Here is a 19,885-nt window from a genome sequence, read left to right as displayed (position 1 = left end):
AGTCCAGTCCAGTCTACTCTGCTTCTTTTTGTATTTCTGTCAATTTGTTCTGCCTTTATGTAAAGCATATATCATTGGCGAACTCAGACACTGTAGGAAGCGTCTGAAAAGATACTACTAATACAACCTATTTCAAACATAAAGAAAATATCAAGGTGCCAAAAAACAATGTGCATTCGTGTTAATTAAAAAAAAAAAACTTGATGTCTAGGTGTATATTTAATGTGTATGATCAGGCAAGTGATAGAAAATAACACAAATGAATGATGATCTTATTTTGAAGGGAAAGGTAGAATTCAGACAAAAAAGATTAATGAAATATTTTATAAAGTACATGTTTATGGTGTTGAGTCATTCGCTGACTTGAAAGGAAAAAATCCATTCTCTGGGAAAGAAAAAACGTGCAACAATTCTCTAACAGACAATACTACATCAATTTCTGTCAATGCTAGTTAATTGTTACATTCTGCCAAATCTCCAAGCACGCTAAATACCTGTGGATACAGTCTTTCCCGCACAAGTTTCTTGTTTTTGCTGACCCAGCATACTTTGTTGGACACAATGTTTCTCTGTAGGATTAGCATGCAAAAAAACACCACCTGCAAAAGTGCTTCAATCAGTTATAAATAGAACCCAGAACAAAAAACCAAACCAAACCAAAACAGAAAAAAAAACACATAAGACAATATAAAACATTATCTTCTAGCTAATCCATTAAGAAAACTAATGCTTCTTGTTCTTTGCCATTTTTCTCTGCTCAAAAACCATTTTAAAATCTAATATCTTACATGCCAAATACAAGGCGATAATTTAAAAAAAGGAGTATAGCTGGTTAATGTGGTAAACAGATGGGATGCTTTAGCTTCAGTGTCATGGCAGACAGTCAACAGAACAAAAACAAAAAGCTCACAGAAAAATGAAGTTTCAGTAGTTTTAGTAAGACTTTTAACCACAGGGGCTAAATTCTATGACGATTTACACTTTCCATAATCCCACTTAAATCAATGGAACTGCAGATACGTACCAAAATCGAATTTGGCCTTCTATGTACAAAACTAGTTTTGCTGCACACCTATAAAAAGTGTGATTGGTAATAAAGCCTATAGATTAGGACTGTCCAAAACTATATGTTATAAGAATCTATTTTCAGTTGTTTATAACCATGTCAAATATTAACAATTTGGGTGGAATGTTCCATATTAGGAATATTCCATAATTTTCTAAAATAAACATTAACAGACTATGTCAGCTACTCCCAGGTATGCCTGCCTTGAAAAAAAGAAAAAACTATCAATACATCTGGGTATTAGAGGAAGACCTTGATACTTGATACAGCAGGGTCTGTTTCTCTAAAAGGCTGCCCAAATTCGGCGAATTTGCAAGTCATGTGTTCAATAGATATTTTAAACAGCTAATTTTTCACAGAATCACAGAATGGTTGGGGTTGGAAGGGACCTCTGGAGATCATCTAGTCCAACCGCCTTGCTCAAGCAGGGTCACCTAGAGCACGTTGCCCAGGATCACGTCCAGACGGGTTTTGAGTATCTCCAGGGAAGGAGACCCCACAGCCTCTCTGGGCAACCTGGTCCAGTGCTCTGTCACCCTCACAGTGAAGAAGTTTTTCCTCATGTTCAGACAGAACCTCCTGTGGTTCAGTTTCTGCCTGTTGCCTCTTGTCCTGTTGCTGGGCACCACGGAGAAGAGGCTGGCCTCATCCTCTCGACACCCTCCCTTCAGATACTTGTACACATTGATGAGATTCCCCCCTCAGTCTTCTCTTCTCCAGGCTCAACAGGCCCAGCTCTCGCAGCCTTTCTTCAGAGGAGAGATGCTCCAGGCCCCTCATCATCTTTGTAGCCCCCCGCTGGACTCTCGAGTAGTGCCATGTCTCTCTTGTCTCTACTGGGGAGCCCAGAACTGGACCCAGGACTCCAGATGTGGCCTCCCCAGGGCTGAGCAGAGGGGCAGGATCACCTCCCTCGACCTGCTGGCAACACTCTGCCCCTCATGCACCCCAGGATACCCTTGACCTTCTTGGCCACAAGGGCACACTGCTGGCTCATGCTCAACTTGTTGCCCACCAGGCCAACTTGTTGTCCTTCTCGGCAGAGCTGCTTTCCAGCAGGCCAACCCCCAGCCTGTCCTGGTGCCTGGGGTTATTCCTCCTTAGATGCAAGACCCTGCACTGGCCTTTGTTGAACTTCAGGAGGTTCCTCTCTGCCCAGCTCTCCAGCCTGTCCAGGTGCCTCTGAATGGCAGCACAGCCTTCTGGTGTGGCAGCCACTCCCCCCAGTTTCGTATCATCAGCAAACGTGCTGAGGGTGCACTCTGTGCCTTCCTCCAGGTCGTCGATGAATACATTGAACAAGACCGGACCCGGGACTGACCCGTGGGGGACCCCGCTAGCTGCAGGCCTCCAACTAGACTGTGCGCCACTGACCACAACCCTCTGAGCTCGGCCATCCAGCCAGTTCTCAGTCCACCTCGCCATCCACTCATTGAGCCCACGCTTGCTGAGTGTACCTAGGAGGATGTGATGGGAGACAGTGTCAAAAGCCTTGCTGAAGTCCAGGTAGACAACACCCACTGCTCTGCCCTCGTCTACCCAGCCAGTCCTTCCGACAGAGAAGGCTATCACATTGGTCAAGCATGATTTCCCTTTGGTGAATCCGTGCTGACTACTCCTGATCACCTTCTTGTCCTCCAGATGCTTAGTGAGGACCTCCAGGAGGAGGTGTTCCATCACCTTTCCCGGGATGGAGGTGAGGCTCCTCCTGGCTCCTCCTTCTTGCCCTTTTGGAAGAGTGGGGTGACACTGGCTTTCTTCCAGGCCTCAGGCACCTCTCCTGATCTCCAGGACCTTTCCAAGACGATGGAGAGTGGCCTAGCGATAACATCCCGCCAGCTCCCTCAGCGCTCGTGGGTGCATCCCGTCAGGGCCCATGGATTTGTGGATGTCGAGTTTGGACAAAAGATCTCTAACTCGATCCTCCTCAACCAAGGGAGAGTCTTCCTTTCTCCAGCCTTCCTCTCTTGTCCCCAGAGTTTGGAATTCCTGAGTGCTGGCCTTAGCAGTGAAGACTGAAGCAAAGGCAGCATTCAGCAACTCTGCCTTCTCTGTATCTCCTTCGTCACGAGGGCACCCGCCCCATTCAGCAGTGGGCCTGCATTTTCCCTAGTCTTCCTTTTGCTATTGATGTATTTGAAGAAGCCCTTCTTGTTGTCCTTGACATCCCTTGCCAGATTTAATTCCAACTGGGCCTTAGCCTTCCTTGTCGCATCCCTGCACACTCTGACAACGTCCCTGTATTCCTCCTGAGTGGCCTGTCCCCTTTTCCACATTCTGTAGACTTCCTTCTTCTGCTGGAGTTTTGCCAGGAGTTCCTTGCTCCTCCATGCAGGTCTCCTGCCCGCTTTGCTGGACTTCTTACTCAGAGGGATGCACCCATCTTGAGCCTGGAGGAGGTGATGCTTGAATAATAACCAGCTTTCTTGGACCCCTCTTCCCTCTAGGGCCCTACCCCATGGACCCTAGGGAAGAGGCCAGAGTTAGCTCTCCTGAAGTCCAGGGCTGCAGTTTTACTCATTGCCCTGCTCCCTCCTCAGAGGATCCTGAACTCCACCATCTCATGGTCACTGCAGCCAAGGCTGCCCCCAACCTTCACATCTCCAACTAGACCTTCTTTGTTCATTAGTACAAGGTCTAGCAGCACACCTCTCCTTGTTGGCTTCTCCACCACCTGGGTCAAGAAATTATCATCAATCCTCTGCAGGAACCTCCTCGACTGTTTGTGCCTAGCCATGCTCTCTTCCCAGCAGATGTCAGGGTGGTTGAAGTCCCCCATGAGAACCAGAGCCTGCGATCATGAGGCTACTTCCAGCTGTCTGTAGAAGGCCTCATCGATGACTTTCTCCTGATCAGGTGGCCTGTAGTAAATTCCCACAACCGTGTCACCCATGTTACCCTGCCCTTTCATCCTTACCCATAGGCTCTCAACTTGCTCTTCATCCACCCCGAGGCAGAGCTCCATACATTCTAGTTGCTCCCTCACAGAAAGAGCAACTCCACCACCTCGCCTTCCTGGCCTGTCTTTCCTAAAAAGCACATAGCCATCCATGACAGCATCCCAGTCATGTGAACTATCCCACCATGTCTCTGTGACTGCAATGAGATCATGGCCCTGCGACCGCACACAGATCTCTAACTCTTCCTGCTTATTCCCCATGCTGCGTGCATTGGTATACAGGCATTTCAGAGAGCCAGTCAAGCACGCAGGCTTCCCAGAAGAGGTGCAAGAGGATCCTCCATAGCCATGTCCCATGCTGTCTCCCCTGGTTGTATGCACCCGCTGGAGGCATCCTGACTTGAGAGGTGTTTTACTGACTCCCCTGCCACTATACCACTCCCCTTCCCCCATCTTGCCTAGTTTAAAGCCCTCCTTACCAGGCTGGCCAATCTGTTGGCAAAGACACGCGTGCCCCGCTTGGTAAGGTGGATCCCATCGCTCCCCATCAGCTGTTGATCTTCAAACAGGGTCCCATGGTCATAGAAACCAAAGCCCTGTTGCCAACACCAGCGGCGCAGCCAGCTGTTAACTTGGAAAACTCGTCTACTCCTCCTCCTGTCCTTTCCCCTCACAGGCAAGATTGAGGAGAAAACGACCTGGGCTCCCAGACCCTTCACCACCATTCCCAGAGCTCTGAAGTCCTGTTTGATGGTTTCCAGTTTGCCTTTCGTGTTGTTAGCACCCACATGGAAGAGCAGAAGAGGGTAGTAGTCCGATGCATGGACAAGCCTTGGCAGTCTTTCCATGACATCTCTTATCCGAGCCCCTGGCAGGCAGCAAACCTCTCTGGACAAGAGGTCAGGTCGGCAGATAGGTGCCTCTGTCCCCTGCAGCAGGGAATCACCCACAACAATCACTCGCCGATTTCCAATGATTACTTTCTATTGAAGATGCTCCTGCCTCAGACTGAGCTGGATTTTTCCTAAAACTATACCATTAAGTCCAAATACCAAAGTTGAAATAAGAAAATGGCCTCTCCTTAGCTCTTAACTGCTAGGCTCAGACAGTGTGAAAGAGAAACTAGCACATATAATGGGTGAGTAGGAAAAGAAGAAAACTAGAAATCAGATTTGGGAAGTGTCTAGGACAAAGACTCAGAGCGGGTTACGGGAACTGAAGGAAGACTATTAAGATGGATAAGGAACATTATTATTGCATGTGTTTGAAAGCAGAAGTATTTAGGCCACAGGGGGAACCTTACACCTTGGCATTTATTACCTTTTTAATGCTTGATTTTTTTTATGACTAATAAAATCATTTCTACGTAGGCGTCCTTTTGTGCAATTTAAAATACATTAAAAAAATAAACAACGTAACAAAGTGTTCCAATATAAGATTAGAAAACCACAGTATATCATTCACGCAAACACTGATACAGAATGTACAAACATGCTTAGAAAACAACGTTCTGTGCATCATGGGAGTAACGACTAAACTGTTAACACTCCAAAAGGAAAAAGTAGACCTCTTTAAAGTTATATATAATTAATTCTGACTTTACCATCAATGTAATTTGCTCATTGTGTGCTCAGCATTTTGCCATTTAGAAAAACCTTCTGTGCTTTAAAGTCTGTGCAAGTTTATTATCATAAGGGATTGGGATTATAGTGAGTTGCAAGAAATTTTACAAGCAGTGAGATAGTAACTAGATTCCTTAAATAGTCTCCAAAAGTCTCCTCTTAGCAAAATAGAATTTTACAACAGAAAAAGTTAGAAAAGAAGAATGCTTTGAACATTAACTGGACTCCATTAAAGCAAAAAATCAACCTTAAAATTTTTAATGACATTTTTTAGTCTGGGAATAAACTAAGTCTACTTTTGGCATGGACAGTGATAGCCACTTTGGAGGGATAACTCATACAGTTATCCAAGATCATGGGTACATAGTTCATATTTACGGAAGTTTTTCAATTTTCTGTCTTACCTATTTTCCTCTTTGTATTTCCTGACATAGATCCTTTTTGCACTAACAACCATATAATGACACATGCCAAACTTTATACAGATCTGAATTTAAAAAAAAAAAACACAAACCCAAACTATCCAACATAACTTACATAAAAAAAATGGAGAAAAAATATAAAAAGAGTTAGATAACTCTTTCTTAATTTTCAGAATTGCTTTCCTCTGATGTTGGAAAGTACACATACAAGTTGCTTCATTACTTAAAGTTTCTTTCTGCAGTTAAGGATTCTTTCTGCAAATATAGTTTCTCAGTCTCTGCTCTCAAAGAAAACTGTACTGCAAAACAATACCCATAACAAGAGCACATCTGTGAATCAAAAGTTAACACATCAAGAAATCATTATCTCTAGATGTTGTTATCTGTATTAGAAATAACAATAATCTAAGATATCATTTCAGATTTCTCATTCAAGGAAAAAAGCCTTGCTGTACATTTTAAATACTTAAAGGCTTTGTAGCAGTCTTGACCTTTTATCTCTTTGTATTGTTTCAACATAAGTAACTTTTAAAACATGCATGAAATACTATTTCTGTGGGGGATAACAAGCGGCCAACAGCTTGGAGGTAAACCAGGGGGTTTATATCAATTATGGTATTAGCCACATCTGAGTAAATCAATATTCTAAAGTAACATCTTACATAAAGCATGTGGGCAACGCAAGGCATAACCACCCTAAACAGAAAGGCCATCTCTTTGCTCCTTTATAAAGGTGGAAAAGTCCTGAAGTCTTTCCTAGTAGTCAGAATGACAACATAAGAGATTTTTAAACACTCCTTTGCAATAAATTTGGAATACATTTATTAGCATATTTATAAGTTCTTTTAACATCTATCATACAGTGCTTGTGAACTTCAAAAGCTTTCCCTGTTACTGAAGGCATAGCCCCTCAAGTTATAAGCTACTAATTTCATATCAAGGTTAATATAATTAAAAGCTTTTAAGCAGATCAAAATATTTTCAAACCAAGAAATGAAAACTGCTATGAAAAGAGTTAGATAAAGCATATGTACTTAATATTATTTTCCATCTTTACAGAGAATATACATACTGATGCTCAGATTTTTCTCGTTACTCTGACAGTAAGAGAACTTACTCTTACTGTAAGGGAAAAAGGTTTTATAGAGATAAATTTAGGGGTAGGAGATGGTGTCTAGCCTCTGCAACCAGAGAAGTCACTATCAAAGGAGAAAGGACTGGTTCTTCCCTGTCTGAGCGATAAACTGTTAGATACATGATAAAAGACAGGGTGTTTCAGCTTCTATGTGCCAATACCAGTTTCAGCAATCAATCATGTCACACTTGAAGTGTACCTTATTTAAGAAATCATGATGCTCTGAGAGGCCTCAGTTGAGTAGAAAGGAAACAATTCTGGCAGCACTGCAATTCCTGTGTTTTATCTTTGGGTTTTTTTGCCTAATCATTCTACCCAAAGCAGAATACTGTCCCTGGAGATTTGTGAAGCACAGCTTTAGTGACACAACCACTTGGGGGAACTAATTGTTCAGAAAATAGCTAAAGGGAAGTGATGTAAGCAATGGTCCCTGAATTCATAAACTTTCAGTGGCATTGTGAATATGAATGAGATACTTTGGAAGGTGGGTACCAAAAAAGATTTGAAAGAAAAGACTGAAACTGGTCTTAAAAAAATTATTTTCTGGCAGAACTACCAGATGAAATGTCTTTAAAATAACCTTCAAGAAAGATACAGACCTAAACAGTAATTCATTCCTTGTAAACCTGATGCTAATATTAAGTCCTTTTAAAAAGAACTATGAAGATCACATCAACCTGGACAAATTCTTCATACGTCTAATTCTGGTGATAATTAATAGACTTATTTTTTCCTTAGAGTGCAGGAAACAATAATGATCAAGTCTGCTATGGAAAAGAAGGTAGAATTCTTCAGAAAATATGCAGCACAAAAAGGTCAAGTAGAACCATTTTATGAATAAGTCATGAAATACTTTCTAACTAGAATCTTGATTCCCTTTCAAATAAACTGAGAATCTTTTAGAATCAATCTTTGTCTTACTAGGAGTTCAACCCCACCCCATGGGATAGAAAATATCTACCTTTGATTACAGGAAGGGAATTATGCCTCTTATTTCTAAAATTTATTTTTTGCAAACAGAGATGTAAAAATAGAGAGCATTATGGGAAGAGAAGTGAAACTATTAGTCATTTTATAAAGTTTCCCTTTCTATGTGAAAATCGGAGCACTTCTTCCTGAAGGTCCATATATAGGAGAAAATAAATTCATACACCACTTTATGGACCCTCAATAGAGCAAATGTATATTATTTAAGGCATTAAAAGCATCTGCACGGCGACTTTCATACTACAAATCTAGGAAAGTGCTCCCTCATTAAAGATGAGCAGAGGATGGGAAGACCAACAGTCAGACTTTGCCTAGCCTATTGTGAGAGTTTTCCTGGATGACCTATACACAGGCTTTATCATCTGCAAAGAAAGGAGCAGATCGCAGAACACATTGTTAAGTTTAAATATTGTTGGAAAGTACTTTCTTAGGGATTCTGTAAATCACTGTTTCTTTTGAAAGTAATCTGAGTGATTTAACTTTTGAACATGGAACCTCTATCCAGGGCTTCTATACTTCTTTAACTGTTGCCCTTTTACTTTTTCATGATGAAAATTTCTTTGGAGAAAGACTACACAGCTCTGGCAGCAATGCAAAAAACATTGCCACCTACAGTCAATTGCACAAAAGGATTAAAACAAAAATAAAGATTAGAAGATATACTCAGTACTTCAAACAGATATGTATATTTTTTTCAAAGAAGACACAGCCCCTGTAAAGCATATAAAGACTAAAACATCTTCAGAAAGACCATGGTCCTGGTAAGATGACAGGAGTTTTCAAAACATGTAAAATTACCACTTTCGGCTGAACCTGAATCTAGGTAGGTCATTCTGGCAATAGGATGCAGAAGAAAATAATTTAAATTAAAGCATCTGAATGACTTTTTTACCCTGTGCATAATTCCAATTATTTGTAATGTTCATTCACATTGCTAAGCTGCCCAAACCAGCTACTGTATTCTTTAAAGGCAGCACTCGTTCTCAAAACAAGGCAGTAGGTGTGCTATAAGGGAATCAATTGCATACACCAATGATAAGTGATAATATATCAGCAAACACTCATAATGGCTGCCAACATAAGACGGAATTAGGAATTACATCAGAAATGTAGTCAACAGGAAAGTAGGTCAAAGCTGATATTCTTAATGATGTTTTTGCACAGGGCAACTTAAATTACAGCTAAATTCACATTTATGTGCAGTGCTTATTCTGTAGAAAGCAGTGGCGCCCAAATCCAGGGAGCCTGTGCTCTTGGGGACAAAGGCAGCCGCATAGCACAGGTCTCCAGCAGGGGATTAGCATGGAAAATAAAGCCGAGTCTGTCCGTGGGAACCAGCCAAGGCCTGCTCAAGCACTGAAGTCAGATAAGAATAATCACAGATTCACAGAATGGTTGAGGTTGGAAGGGACCTCTGGAGATCATCTAGTCCAACCGCCTTGCTCAAGCAGGGTCACCTAGAGCACGTTGCCCAGGATCGCGTCCAGACGGGTTTTGAATATCTCCAGGGAAGGAGACCCCACAGCCTCTCTGGGCAACCTGGTCCAGTGCTCTGTCACCCTCACAGTGAAGAAGTTTTTCCTCATGTTCAGACAGAACCTCCTGTGGTTCAGTTTGTGCCTGTTGCCTCTTGTCCTGTTGCTGGGCACCACAGAGAAGAGACTGGCCTCATCCTCTCGACACCCTCCCTTCAGATACTTGTACACATTGATGAGATTCCCCCCTCAGTCTTCTCTTCTCCAGGCTCAACAGGCCCAGCTCTCGCAGCCTTTCTTCAGAGGAGAGATGCTCCAGGCCCCTCATCATCTTTGTAGCCCCCCGCTGGACTCTCTCGAGTAGTGCCATGTCTCTCTTGTCTCTACTGGGGAGCCCAGAACTGGACCCAGGACTCCAGATGTGGCCTCCCCAGGGCTGAGGAGAGGGGCAGGATCACCTCCCTCGACCTGCTGGCAACACTCTGCCCCTCATGCACCCCAGGATACCCTTGACCTTCTTGGCCACAAGGGCACACTGCTGGCTCATGCTCAACTTGTTGTCCACCAGGGCAACTTGTTGTCCTTCTCGGCAGAGCTGCTTTCCAGCAGGCCAACCCCCAGCCTGTCCTGGTGCCTGGGGTTATTCCTCCTTAGATGCAAGACCCTGCACTGGCCTTTGTTGAACTTCAGGAGGTTCTGAAGGCCTTTGTGCAAAGCATTGGGTTTGTTTAATTTTTTTTTTTTTTTTAAAGTGCCCACTCAGTTTAGATATGCAGCCCAAGTCAACTACCCTGCAGTAACTTCTAAAGAACAGAAAGCTTAAGCCACAAGTCTAACAATTTTGTAATGGTAAATATGGCCTACTGAAAAATCCCAATGTCCTGAAATCTTTTAGGGCATCACACACAGCCTTTAAACAACTTAGCAAAGCTGTTTAAAGTAAAGCTACTACTTCCAAATACTCTATCTTTTCAATTTTTTCAATCAATTCTATGTTTTTGTATAAGCTTGGGTACACGTAAAAATTTTGAAGCAGAGTAGTTCAGTCTTCCTGTTAAAAAGTAATTACTCAAATTAAATTATTTAGGCTCTTTCTGTAACTGCAGTAGAAATTTGTGCAATTTTTTTTTTTTAATTTAAAAACTTGCTTATTGATTTTGTCCTTATCTAGTTAATGTCAGGAATAATATGCCTGCACTACTAAAAAATCCAATAAGTTTAAATAAATGTTATTTTTTGATAGGCTGAAAATTAAGCACAGTTACCAACACATTTTCCCATCCCAAGCAAATCTCTGTCAAACTTTCTTGCCTTCATCTTAGCTCAGCTCATAACATAGACCATCTGCACAAATAAAGATGTAAGCATCTGCTGTATGGCAAGTGGTCTCAGAGGCAGATGTTTTTATCCTTGCATTCATGTCACTGGCTTGGATACATTATTTGAACAGATGTACACAATCTGAAAGTGTCATGTCCCACAGTGAAATGTCTCCAACTGCTCTCTATCAAAGTGCATAAATGCTATTTGCACCTGCATTTATGTTAATGATATAAAGGCAGCAGGGGTTCCAAAAAGTGAGACTTGATGCTAAAGAAACACATTTACATGGTTAATTGAAGTTTGAGATTTCCTAGCTCCAAATAATCACTCTAACATTGACACACAACCTACTAAGCCATACACAATGATTTTTTTGAACTATACAATGATGTTTTTTGATTAAAATAAACATGCACAAGGAACAAAACTATGATCCCAATGTATATGAATATACTTTCCCCATATATACCATAAAACCACAAAACAGTACTAAACAAATTCCTAGATAAACTTGGACAGCCTTACCTACACAATTATTTCATGTTTGAGTTGTTTAACAAAAAAAAATTTTTTTTTTTTTTTTATAAATCTTACAATATCACCCATCTGAAGCTATTTCAGTCCTCTAACAAGCCAATAACCCACAGTGATATTTTGTGCAATTATGGAACACTACAAAAAAACTCAGAACTTGCAAAACAGCAAATATCAACACGAATGTGAATTACAGAATACAATGCTTCAGTGATTTCATAATTCTTAGGAAACAATTAAAATCTCAGATATTAAATATGTACCATTATTCAGAAAACTGCAACTTTTTGAACAGAGGGTTTAAATAGATTATTGTATAAATGACAGAGAATCAGTTTTCTTATAAAACATTTTAATTTGAGAAAAATGCATGTGCCCTGAAGGAGTACAGATTAAATTACAGAACTCTTGCTACTACATGACAAATGGTAGGAGAGAAGGATGTATGCTGTCAATCAAAGAATTTGCACTAATCATTACTTCCATACTCAGTTGAAAAATATCATGCACTTTCAAAGCACAGCAAGGCTGACAGAAACACTATCCTGTGCGTAAGTGACTGACAGGTTCTATTGCCAGTACCATTCATCTTTAAACTCTTTCTTTGTAAGAAATGTACCAACTTACAGTTGCACATAAATTATCAAAAATTGTTAACAGTCTCAGAAATTTAAAAGTGCAATAAGACCCTTAAAAATAAAACTGATACTTATACAAGGGCAAAATAAGAATGATGGTAGAAGAATTCAAAAAAAATTTATTAAGACTAGTATAATGGTGCATATCATGATTCCAGAGTAATACAGCTGTTAATCAGGATCTGGTTATAATTTCCAACATGACACCCCACTTTCAAAGTTTAGAACATGGCTGCTATAATTCACTCTGTGTGAAAGTTGGTAACAGGATACTAACCGGAAGGATTACAAAAAAAGAAAATCCCAAAGTAAATGATTCATCAGTTTTAAGTCTGCAAATAGCTTCACAGTTTATATTTTTCCTCCAATTACTCAGAAATGGCTTTAATAAAAACAACATATTCAATTTGGCTACAAACTTCTCACATCTCTATTATTCAAGGAAAAGTTAAATTAAAACTTTTAAGGATTAGAATTAACTATTTTAGTAAAAAATAGATGGATGAGGAGCACAATACAAGATGGATGGCTTTACAGACCAGTCAGAAGTGCCTCCCTTGGAAGAATGGTCCCCTCAGACACAGAACTCATCAACTAAGATAACTTGCACAGTATCTCGGAAGAGTTTCCTCATAATTATTACAGTACCATAAAAATACTCAGTCTTCCCAAACAGGTAAACTATAAACTTACATGACAGTAAGAGCCCAAGGCTTCCACTTAAGTAATATACAGCACTTCTCTTTCTTCATTATTGTAACTACTGAAAACGGAAACTTAACTGGCAGCCTACAATGATTCTGAAAATCCATTATGGCTTACATCAAACATTCCCTCACATTTAAGGATTAACATTCAAAATGACATTCACGTTAAAAAACACATTTAAACATTAGCATTGTGACACAGATCAGGAGGGAAAGGAAGTTAAAGTTAAGAATGAACATGTAGAGGCTTGGGTATATACAGTTACAGCACAAATATTCTTACTAATAATGGAAAAATTCAGACACTAACTACTGAAAAATCAACAAAAGACTTCTGAAGACACAAAACAGAGTAGAAATACAGTTAAACACAAAAAAATGTTAATAAGGATAGAACTGCTGGAGAAAAAGTACCTAAATGTAAGTTGATATTTACAAACTGTATTTTTTCTGGTTTGTGTTGGTCTTGTAATGTAACTTGAAAATTGCTCTATTATTTGACCCCAATTACATGGGGGTCAAATATGACTGATTTTCAAACATATTAGGATAAAATAAATTGCAATAAACCCTAGATATTTAATTCTGCTGAAGCAATTAAGAGGTAGAGCTACATATTTACAGTTTCAACTACAGGTGGTTAACAGTTATTAGTTATGTCCTAAAGAGGAAAGCAATCTTAGCTATTGCAATTGTTTTAAGTGATAACTGCTACAGTATAATAGTTTTTTTTTTAAACCAAATTAGGTTAGAATAATAGACATGAGTTATAAAGTGAATTATTAACAATGACATTATTTTTCCCACATTTCAGGTCACAAACCTCTAATTTCTCACAAAAACATAGAAAGAATACTGTACCTGCAGATAAAGTTAATGGATTCTGCATTATGCCCTCTAATAGATACCACAATGTTCCTGGAAAGAAGAAATATAGACACTTAGAAGTTTTGACAGAAACTAAGAAAGTTAGTAATAAAGTATAATAAAGTATGATCAGATTAAAAAAAAAAAAAAGTACAATTTTGGAGAATTTTTTTTAAATCATATTGAAGTTATTGAATATAAAGAGAAGAATCACAATTAAGGAGGCTATTTATTCTCATATGCACAAGTCAAATATCTTTTCTTTGTTATTTAATGAACTGCATTAATATATCCATTTACCAATACAGCAAAGAAAATCTTGTGTTATATTTCATATTTTGAGAGGTCTCAAACTACATTATAAGAACTGGACAAACAAGTAAGCAATTTATCACAGTAAGCAAAACTTTTCCTATCCAACACTCACAGTACAAGTATTGGCCAATGCAAAACTAAAAACTTTCGCATGTCCCAGCAGAGGTATTTCAAACTTGGCGTGAAAGGCCAATCTTTGCAGGTTATAATTAAATGTTGCTTTATCAAGTGATATCTTCAACATTATACTAGGTGTTGTATCACATTCAAGCCTTATACAGTATAGCAGAAGAAAAAAGTGAAGACGATACAAGCCAGTTCCAAAAGAATTACTTCAAAACAATCTGATCACACTGTTAACTTAGCACACACTTTTTCTGTGGCTGTTCACTTTATGAAGATCCTTCGACAATTTTTTTTAATTATTGTTATCACCTTGTAAGACAATGTAAATGTAACTTCCATCACATAAACGTTTCAAGCTATAGCATAACATACATCTTGAGGAATAAATGTTGTACAGCTCTAGAACTTTATTTAAATGATGGTAACTTTTGATCACTAAAAACTTTTGCTGAAGGGCAGAGGTCACAAGCAATAAATCATTACCACATAATCATCTGACCTATTCAATTTAACAAACCGACAGTAAACTCAGTATCAACATGTTCACAGTTGTATGCCTATTCGGTCTTCAATTTTAGTCAATGTATGTACTGAGACAGCATTCATGGGCCCACTAATACCACTATTGCTATACAATAATAATAATTCACTTTCAAACTCTAACCTTCTGGTTAGTGATTTTGTTTATTTATATTTTTAAAGCTATGTTTTACATGAAAAGGTAGTATCTGTCTCTCCTTTTGAGAAAGATCAGGATCTGTCTACTACAGCAGTAATTTTCCAAAACTATGTTCTTGGTATGGATCCCAGGATGCCCATATCTCATATGAACAACACTGGAGTTTTAAATAAAGCGTTTCTCAGGGTTACATATATGCTCATATGCACTCTTCATACTTCAAAAGTGGGTACAACTAACTTAGCTTTCTTGTAATTCAAAAGCCATTTTAAAGCAAAAAAGGAAGATACGTCATAAACTCCAAAGTGATAATGCATTCTGAACCATTGACAACGTACAGTTAAAGCAATCCTCTTCCTTCAAATATTTGCCTGCACGGATCCCATGGAGCTGACTGATGAGCAGAATCTTCCGCGGATCCTCAGATAAAGAATATTAGCTCACGTTTGTGAAACATACATTACAGTGCCATCTCTCCAGAACTGACATCGGTTCTTACACACTATTTGAGGCACAGAGTTTGACATAAACTAGTATTACATCAAGTAGTCACCCCATCACTTAGAACTTGGCATATTTCCCTCCAGTGTAGTCAGTGTGCCGCTTGAGCTTTGGTCAAGTGTGACTTGACAGTCAATTATGTAAGATATAATGTAACATAAGGATAATATAAAATAATGATAATAATAAATTCTCTGGTTATTCACTTAGATGCTCATTGCCACAAGACAGTCTGGCTTTTGGAATGGCTGCCTTATAGCTTGGTTTTGCTCAATTTCACTAACATTAAAGTAAGACTCAGGAGTCACTCAGGGTATAAAACTCTTCACCTGATGGAGTCAGAGGCTATGGAAAGGCAACAAGACAAGTCCACTCACTGGCACAGATGAAACTCCAACTACTTGGGAGTTTACTAGGAACACGGAGTCCAGTATCATTGTGTATCTATAAAAATCCCCCTTGAGCAGAGCCAACTCTCAAGGCTCTGAGAGCCTTGAGAGTTTATCTGCTTTTGAGAGGTTTATCTATTTTCCCAGCCAATGTAAAACAGCAGTAGAATCATAAATATAGAACATTCCTGATGTGAGCTCAAGAGCCTCCTTCTCAGCGCACAAGTGTGAAAAGATTGGTTTTTAAATATAAAAATATTTAGGATGAGTTCTGTCACAATTACCAAACATAAAAGTAAGCCTTGAATACATTTCTTGTCTATCATGCAACTCATGACTCTCAAAAAGCAATGGTAAGATTCCAGGCAGGTGAAGGTTCCGTGGGGAGCAGTAACATATAAAAGAGGCAAAGTAACACCTTTTCCAGAAAGTTCAACACCAAAAGATAAAAAAAAAAAAAGCAGACCGTGGCTGCAGTGACGAATCCGCTTACACAGCAAACAGACAACGACCTTTAGTAGTCATACCTTCTGTGCTGAACCACATGCAATGCACACCTCTTGTACTTCAAGCAGTGAGTGCCTGGTGGCATAGGCTTCCTGATGCCTATCAGTTTATCCCGGTGTGGCTCAAAACGCCTCTGTCCGTGGTGCTTATGCAGCCAATGCGCAATGAGTCAGACGCCGCATACAAATGGATTTCGTCTCATCTAAACTCACGTGTCAGATCAGGCTAACATATCTAACATATACACAACTTCCTTTTCAACTATGACAATAAAACAGACCAATCTGACGCCAATTTGGAATGGCAAAACAGTTCTGGGAACCAGCGTGGATTTTCAACTTCTCAACCAGAGTGTAATGCCTCCTTTTTTTTTTAAGGTGATAATTGCTCAACGAGGTCTTTTTACAGAACCAGTGTCTTCCTTCTGCTTTAGGGTTGCCAACACTTGAAAACATACTGAAGTAGTTATAACAATATATTCTTGTGAAAAACAATTTAAGAAGTAGGTGTTCAAATAAAGATTCTTAAAATCATTATTTCAGAGAAACATTTTCATAGATTTGCATATTCCTTCTGAGTTACAGCACATTAAACCATTTAAAAGGATGCCTCACTTATGGTTACTTGTTCCTCTTAGAATTACAACCAATAAGCTAGATTTGACAATATAGACCAATAATTGTTACAATACCATGTGGAAATACAAGCTCCACATCTTCCTCCGAGCATTCACAAACCTAATGCTAAACAGAGAGACTATACAAACCCAAACATTTTGTACAGACATCCCTGTTTTGAATCCAAACCTAATTGCAGAAAGATATCTCTCTTGACCTAGAAAACGCATTCATTTGACGGCTTAGTTCACTGATCAGCTACTGTCAGTGAAAAAAATGCTTTATTTCTTAAATTAACTTTTCATCTTTTAGCCATTCATGAATTTTTTTTGTTATACAGAAGAGTCTTTCATTCCACTTTATTTTTTACAGACATTTAATAAAGTAACCCTCTTTTTGAAAAATGGAACAGCTCAAGATTTTGAAGTCAAGGCAAGATTCTTCCTACCATCCCTTCACATTTTTCTGTCATTAAATCTATGCCCACAATATTTCACTCGAGTTTGTAGTGAGATAAAGCTAATCTTGTTCCATATTTCCAAGGACTGTATTAGCTCCTTTTGCTGCAGCACTGCACTAGAAATTCACACTGAGCTCTAGTGCTAGGCATGGAACAAGTCCCACCTGAACTATACTAAGATATAACAACTAACGTTCATTCCCTATTGACAACTGCTAAGATCTTTCAGCCAGACTGTAACACATTGAGTGGATATTTAATATCTACAAACATTTGATGCATGTCCTAAATATATATTGAAGTTTATCAAAAAGTTCTGAAATTGTGACAGTGCACAGTACGGAAGTACAAGGTTATAATACCTATTCATCTATTCATGCCTCAACAGAATTTATAGTCAAATGAAAAAATTAAATCTGACCAGACGTGGCATTTTCCTTGGTTATGAATGGATTTCACAGCACTTGCGTATGATTGCAGTACAGGTTCTTTCCAAATACAAAGGGTGATACTGGAGGAATCTCATGGGGTAGGGCCCTAGAGGGAAGAGGGGTCCAAGAAAGCTGGTTATTATTCAAGCATCACCTCCTCCAGGCTCAAGATCGGTGCATCCCTCTGAGTAAGAAATCCAGCAAAGTGGGCAGGAGACCTGCATGGAGGAGCAAGGAACTCCTGGCAAAACTCCAGCAGAAGAAGGAAGTCTACAGAATGTGGAAAAGGGGACAGGCCACTCGGGAGGAATACAGGGACGTTGTCAGAGTGTGCAGGGATGCGACAAGGAAGGCTAAGGCCCAGTTGGAATTAAATCTGGCAAGGGATGTCAAGGACAACAAGAAGGGCTTCTTCAAATACATCAATAGCAAAAGGAAGACTAGGGAAAATGCAGGCCCACTGCTGAATGGGGCGGGTGCCCTCGTGACGAAGGAGATACAGAGAAGGCAGAGTTGCTGAATGCTGCCTTTGCTTCAGTCTTCACTGCTAAGGCCAGCACTCAGGAATTCCAAACTCTGGGGACAAGAGAGGAAGGCTGGAGAAAGGAAGACTCTCCCTTGGTTGAGGAGGATCGGGTTAGAGATCTTTTGTCCAAACTTGACATCCACAAATCCATGGGCCCTGACGGGATGCACCCACAAGCGCTGAGGGAGCTGGCGGGATGTTATCGCTAGGCCACTCTCCATCGTCTTGGAAAGGTCCTGGAGATCAGGAGAGGTGCCTGAGGCCTGGAAGAAAGCCAGTGTCACCCCACTCTTCCAAAAGGGCAAGAAGGAGGAGCCAGGAGGAGCCTCACCTCCATCCCGGGAAAGGTGATGGAACACCTCCTCCTGGAGGTCCTCACTAAGCATCTGGAGGACAAGAAGGTGATCAGGAGTAGTCAGCACGGATTCACCAAAGGGAAATCATGCTTGACCAATGTGATAGCCTTCTCTGTCGGAAGGACTGGCTGGGTAGACGAGGGCAGAGCAGTGGGTGTTGTCTACCTGGACTTCAGCAAGGCTTTTGACACTGTCTCCCATCACATCCTCCTAGGTACACTCAGCAAGCGTGGGCTCAATGAGTGGACGGTGAGGTGGACTGAGAACTGGCTGGATGGCCGAGCTCAGAGGGTTGTGGTCAGTGGCGCACAGTCTAGTTGGAGGCCTGTAGCTAGCGGGGTCCCCCACGGGTCAGTCCCGGGTCCGGTCTTGTTCAATGTATTCATTGACGACCTGGAGGAAGGCACAGAGTGCACCCTCAGCACGTTTGCTGATGATACGAAACTGGGGGGAGTGGCTGCCACACCAGAAGGCTGTGCTGCCATTCAGAGGCACCTGGACAGGCTGGAGAGCTGGGCAGAGAGGAACCTCCTGAAGTTCAACAAAGGCCAGTGCAGGGTCTTGCATCTAAGGAGGAATAACCCCAGGCACCAGGACAGGCTGGGGGTTGACCTGCTGGAAAGCAGCTCTGCCGAGAAGGACAACAAGTTGCCCTGGTGGACAACAAGTTGAGCATGAGCCAGCAGTGTGCCCTTGTGGCCAAGAAGGTCAAGGGTATCCTGGGGTGCATGAGGGGCAGAGTGTTGCCAGCAGGTCGAGGGAGGTGATCCTGCCCCTCTCCTCAGCCCTGGGGAGGCCACATCTGGAGTCCTGGGTCCAGTTCTGGGCTCCCCAGTAGAGACAAGAGAGACATGGCACTACTCGAGAGAGTCCAGCGGGGGGCTACAAAGATGATGAGGGGCCTGGAGCATCTCTCCTCTGAAGAAAGGCTGCGAGAGCTGGGCCTGTTGAGCCTGGAGAAGAGAAGATTGAGAGGGGATCTCATCAACGTGTACAAGTATCTGAAGGGAGGGTGTCGAGAGGATGAGGCCAGTCTCTTCTCCGTGGTGCCCAGTGACAAGAGGCAACAGGCAGAAACTGAACCACAGGAGGTTCTGTCTGAACATGAGGAAAAACTTCTTCACTGTGAGGGTGACAGAGCACTGGACCAGGTTGCCCAGAGAGGCTGTGGGGTCTCCTTCCCTGGAGATACTCAAAACCCGTCTGGACGTGATCCTGGGCAGCGTGCTCTAGGTGACCCTGCTTGAGCAAGGCGGTTGGACTAGATGATCTCCAGAGGTCCCTTCCAACCTCAACCATTCCG

At 41.0% G+C, this 19,885-nt stretch overlaps 1 protein-coding gene across 14 annotated transcripts in view; it reads right to left on the bottom strand.

Annotated features, from left to right (window-relative positions):
• ZNF438 (zinc finger protein 438) overlaps positions 1-19,885 on the bottom strand; it is a 71,099-nt gene that overhangs the window by 15,414 nt on the left and 35,800 nt on the right. For 10 of the 14 annotated variants that reach the window (XR_011139579.1, XR_011139580.1, XR_011139582.1 and 7 more), the window contains 2 exons: positions 13,670-13,726; positions 495-599 (listed from right to left, as the gene is read on the bottom strand). Coding sequence is in view for 10 of the 14 variants with exons in the window: in XM_068934437.1 (XP_068790538.1) it covers positions 495-599; positions 13,670-13,697 (133 nt within the window). In the remaining 4 variants the exon portion in view is untranslated. The remainder of the gene's footprint in view (positions 1-494; positions 600-13,669; positions 13,727-19,885) is intronic. The other 4 variants (XR_011139581.1, XM_068934440.1, XM_068934439.1 and 1 more) reach the window with 1 other exon arrangement.

Source organism: Struthio camelus, chromosome 2 (genome assembly GCF_040807025.1).
Source record: "Struthio camelus isolate bStrCam1 chromosome 2, bStrCam1.hap1, whole genome shotgun sequence".
Classification (NCBI taxonomy): Eukaryota; Metazoa; Chordata; class Aves; order Struthioniformes; family Struthionidae; genus Struthio; species Struthio camelus.
The sequence above is the reverse complement of the archived record's forward strand: the minus strand, read 5'-3'. Positions and strand labels throughout refer to the sequence as shown.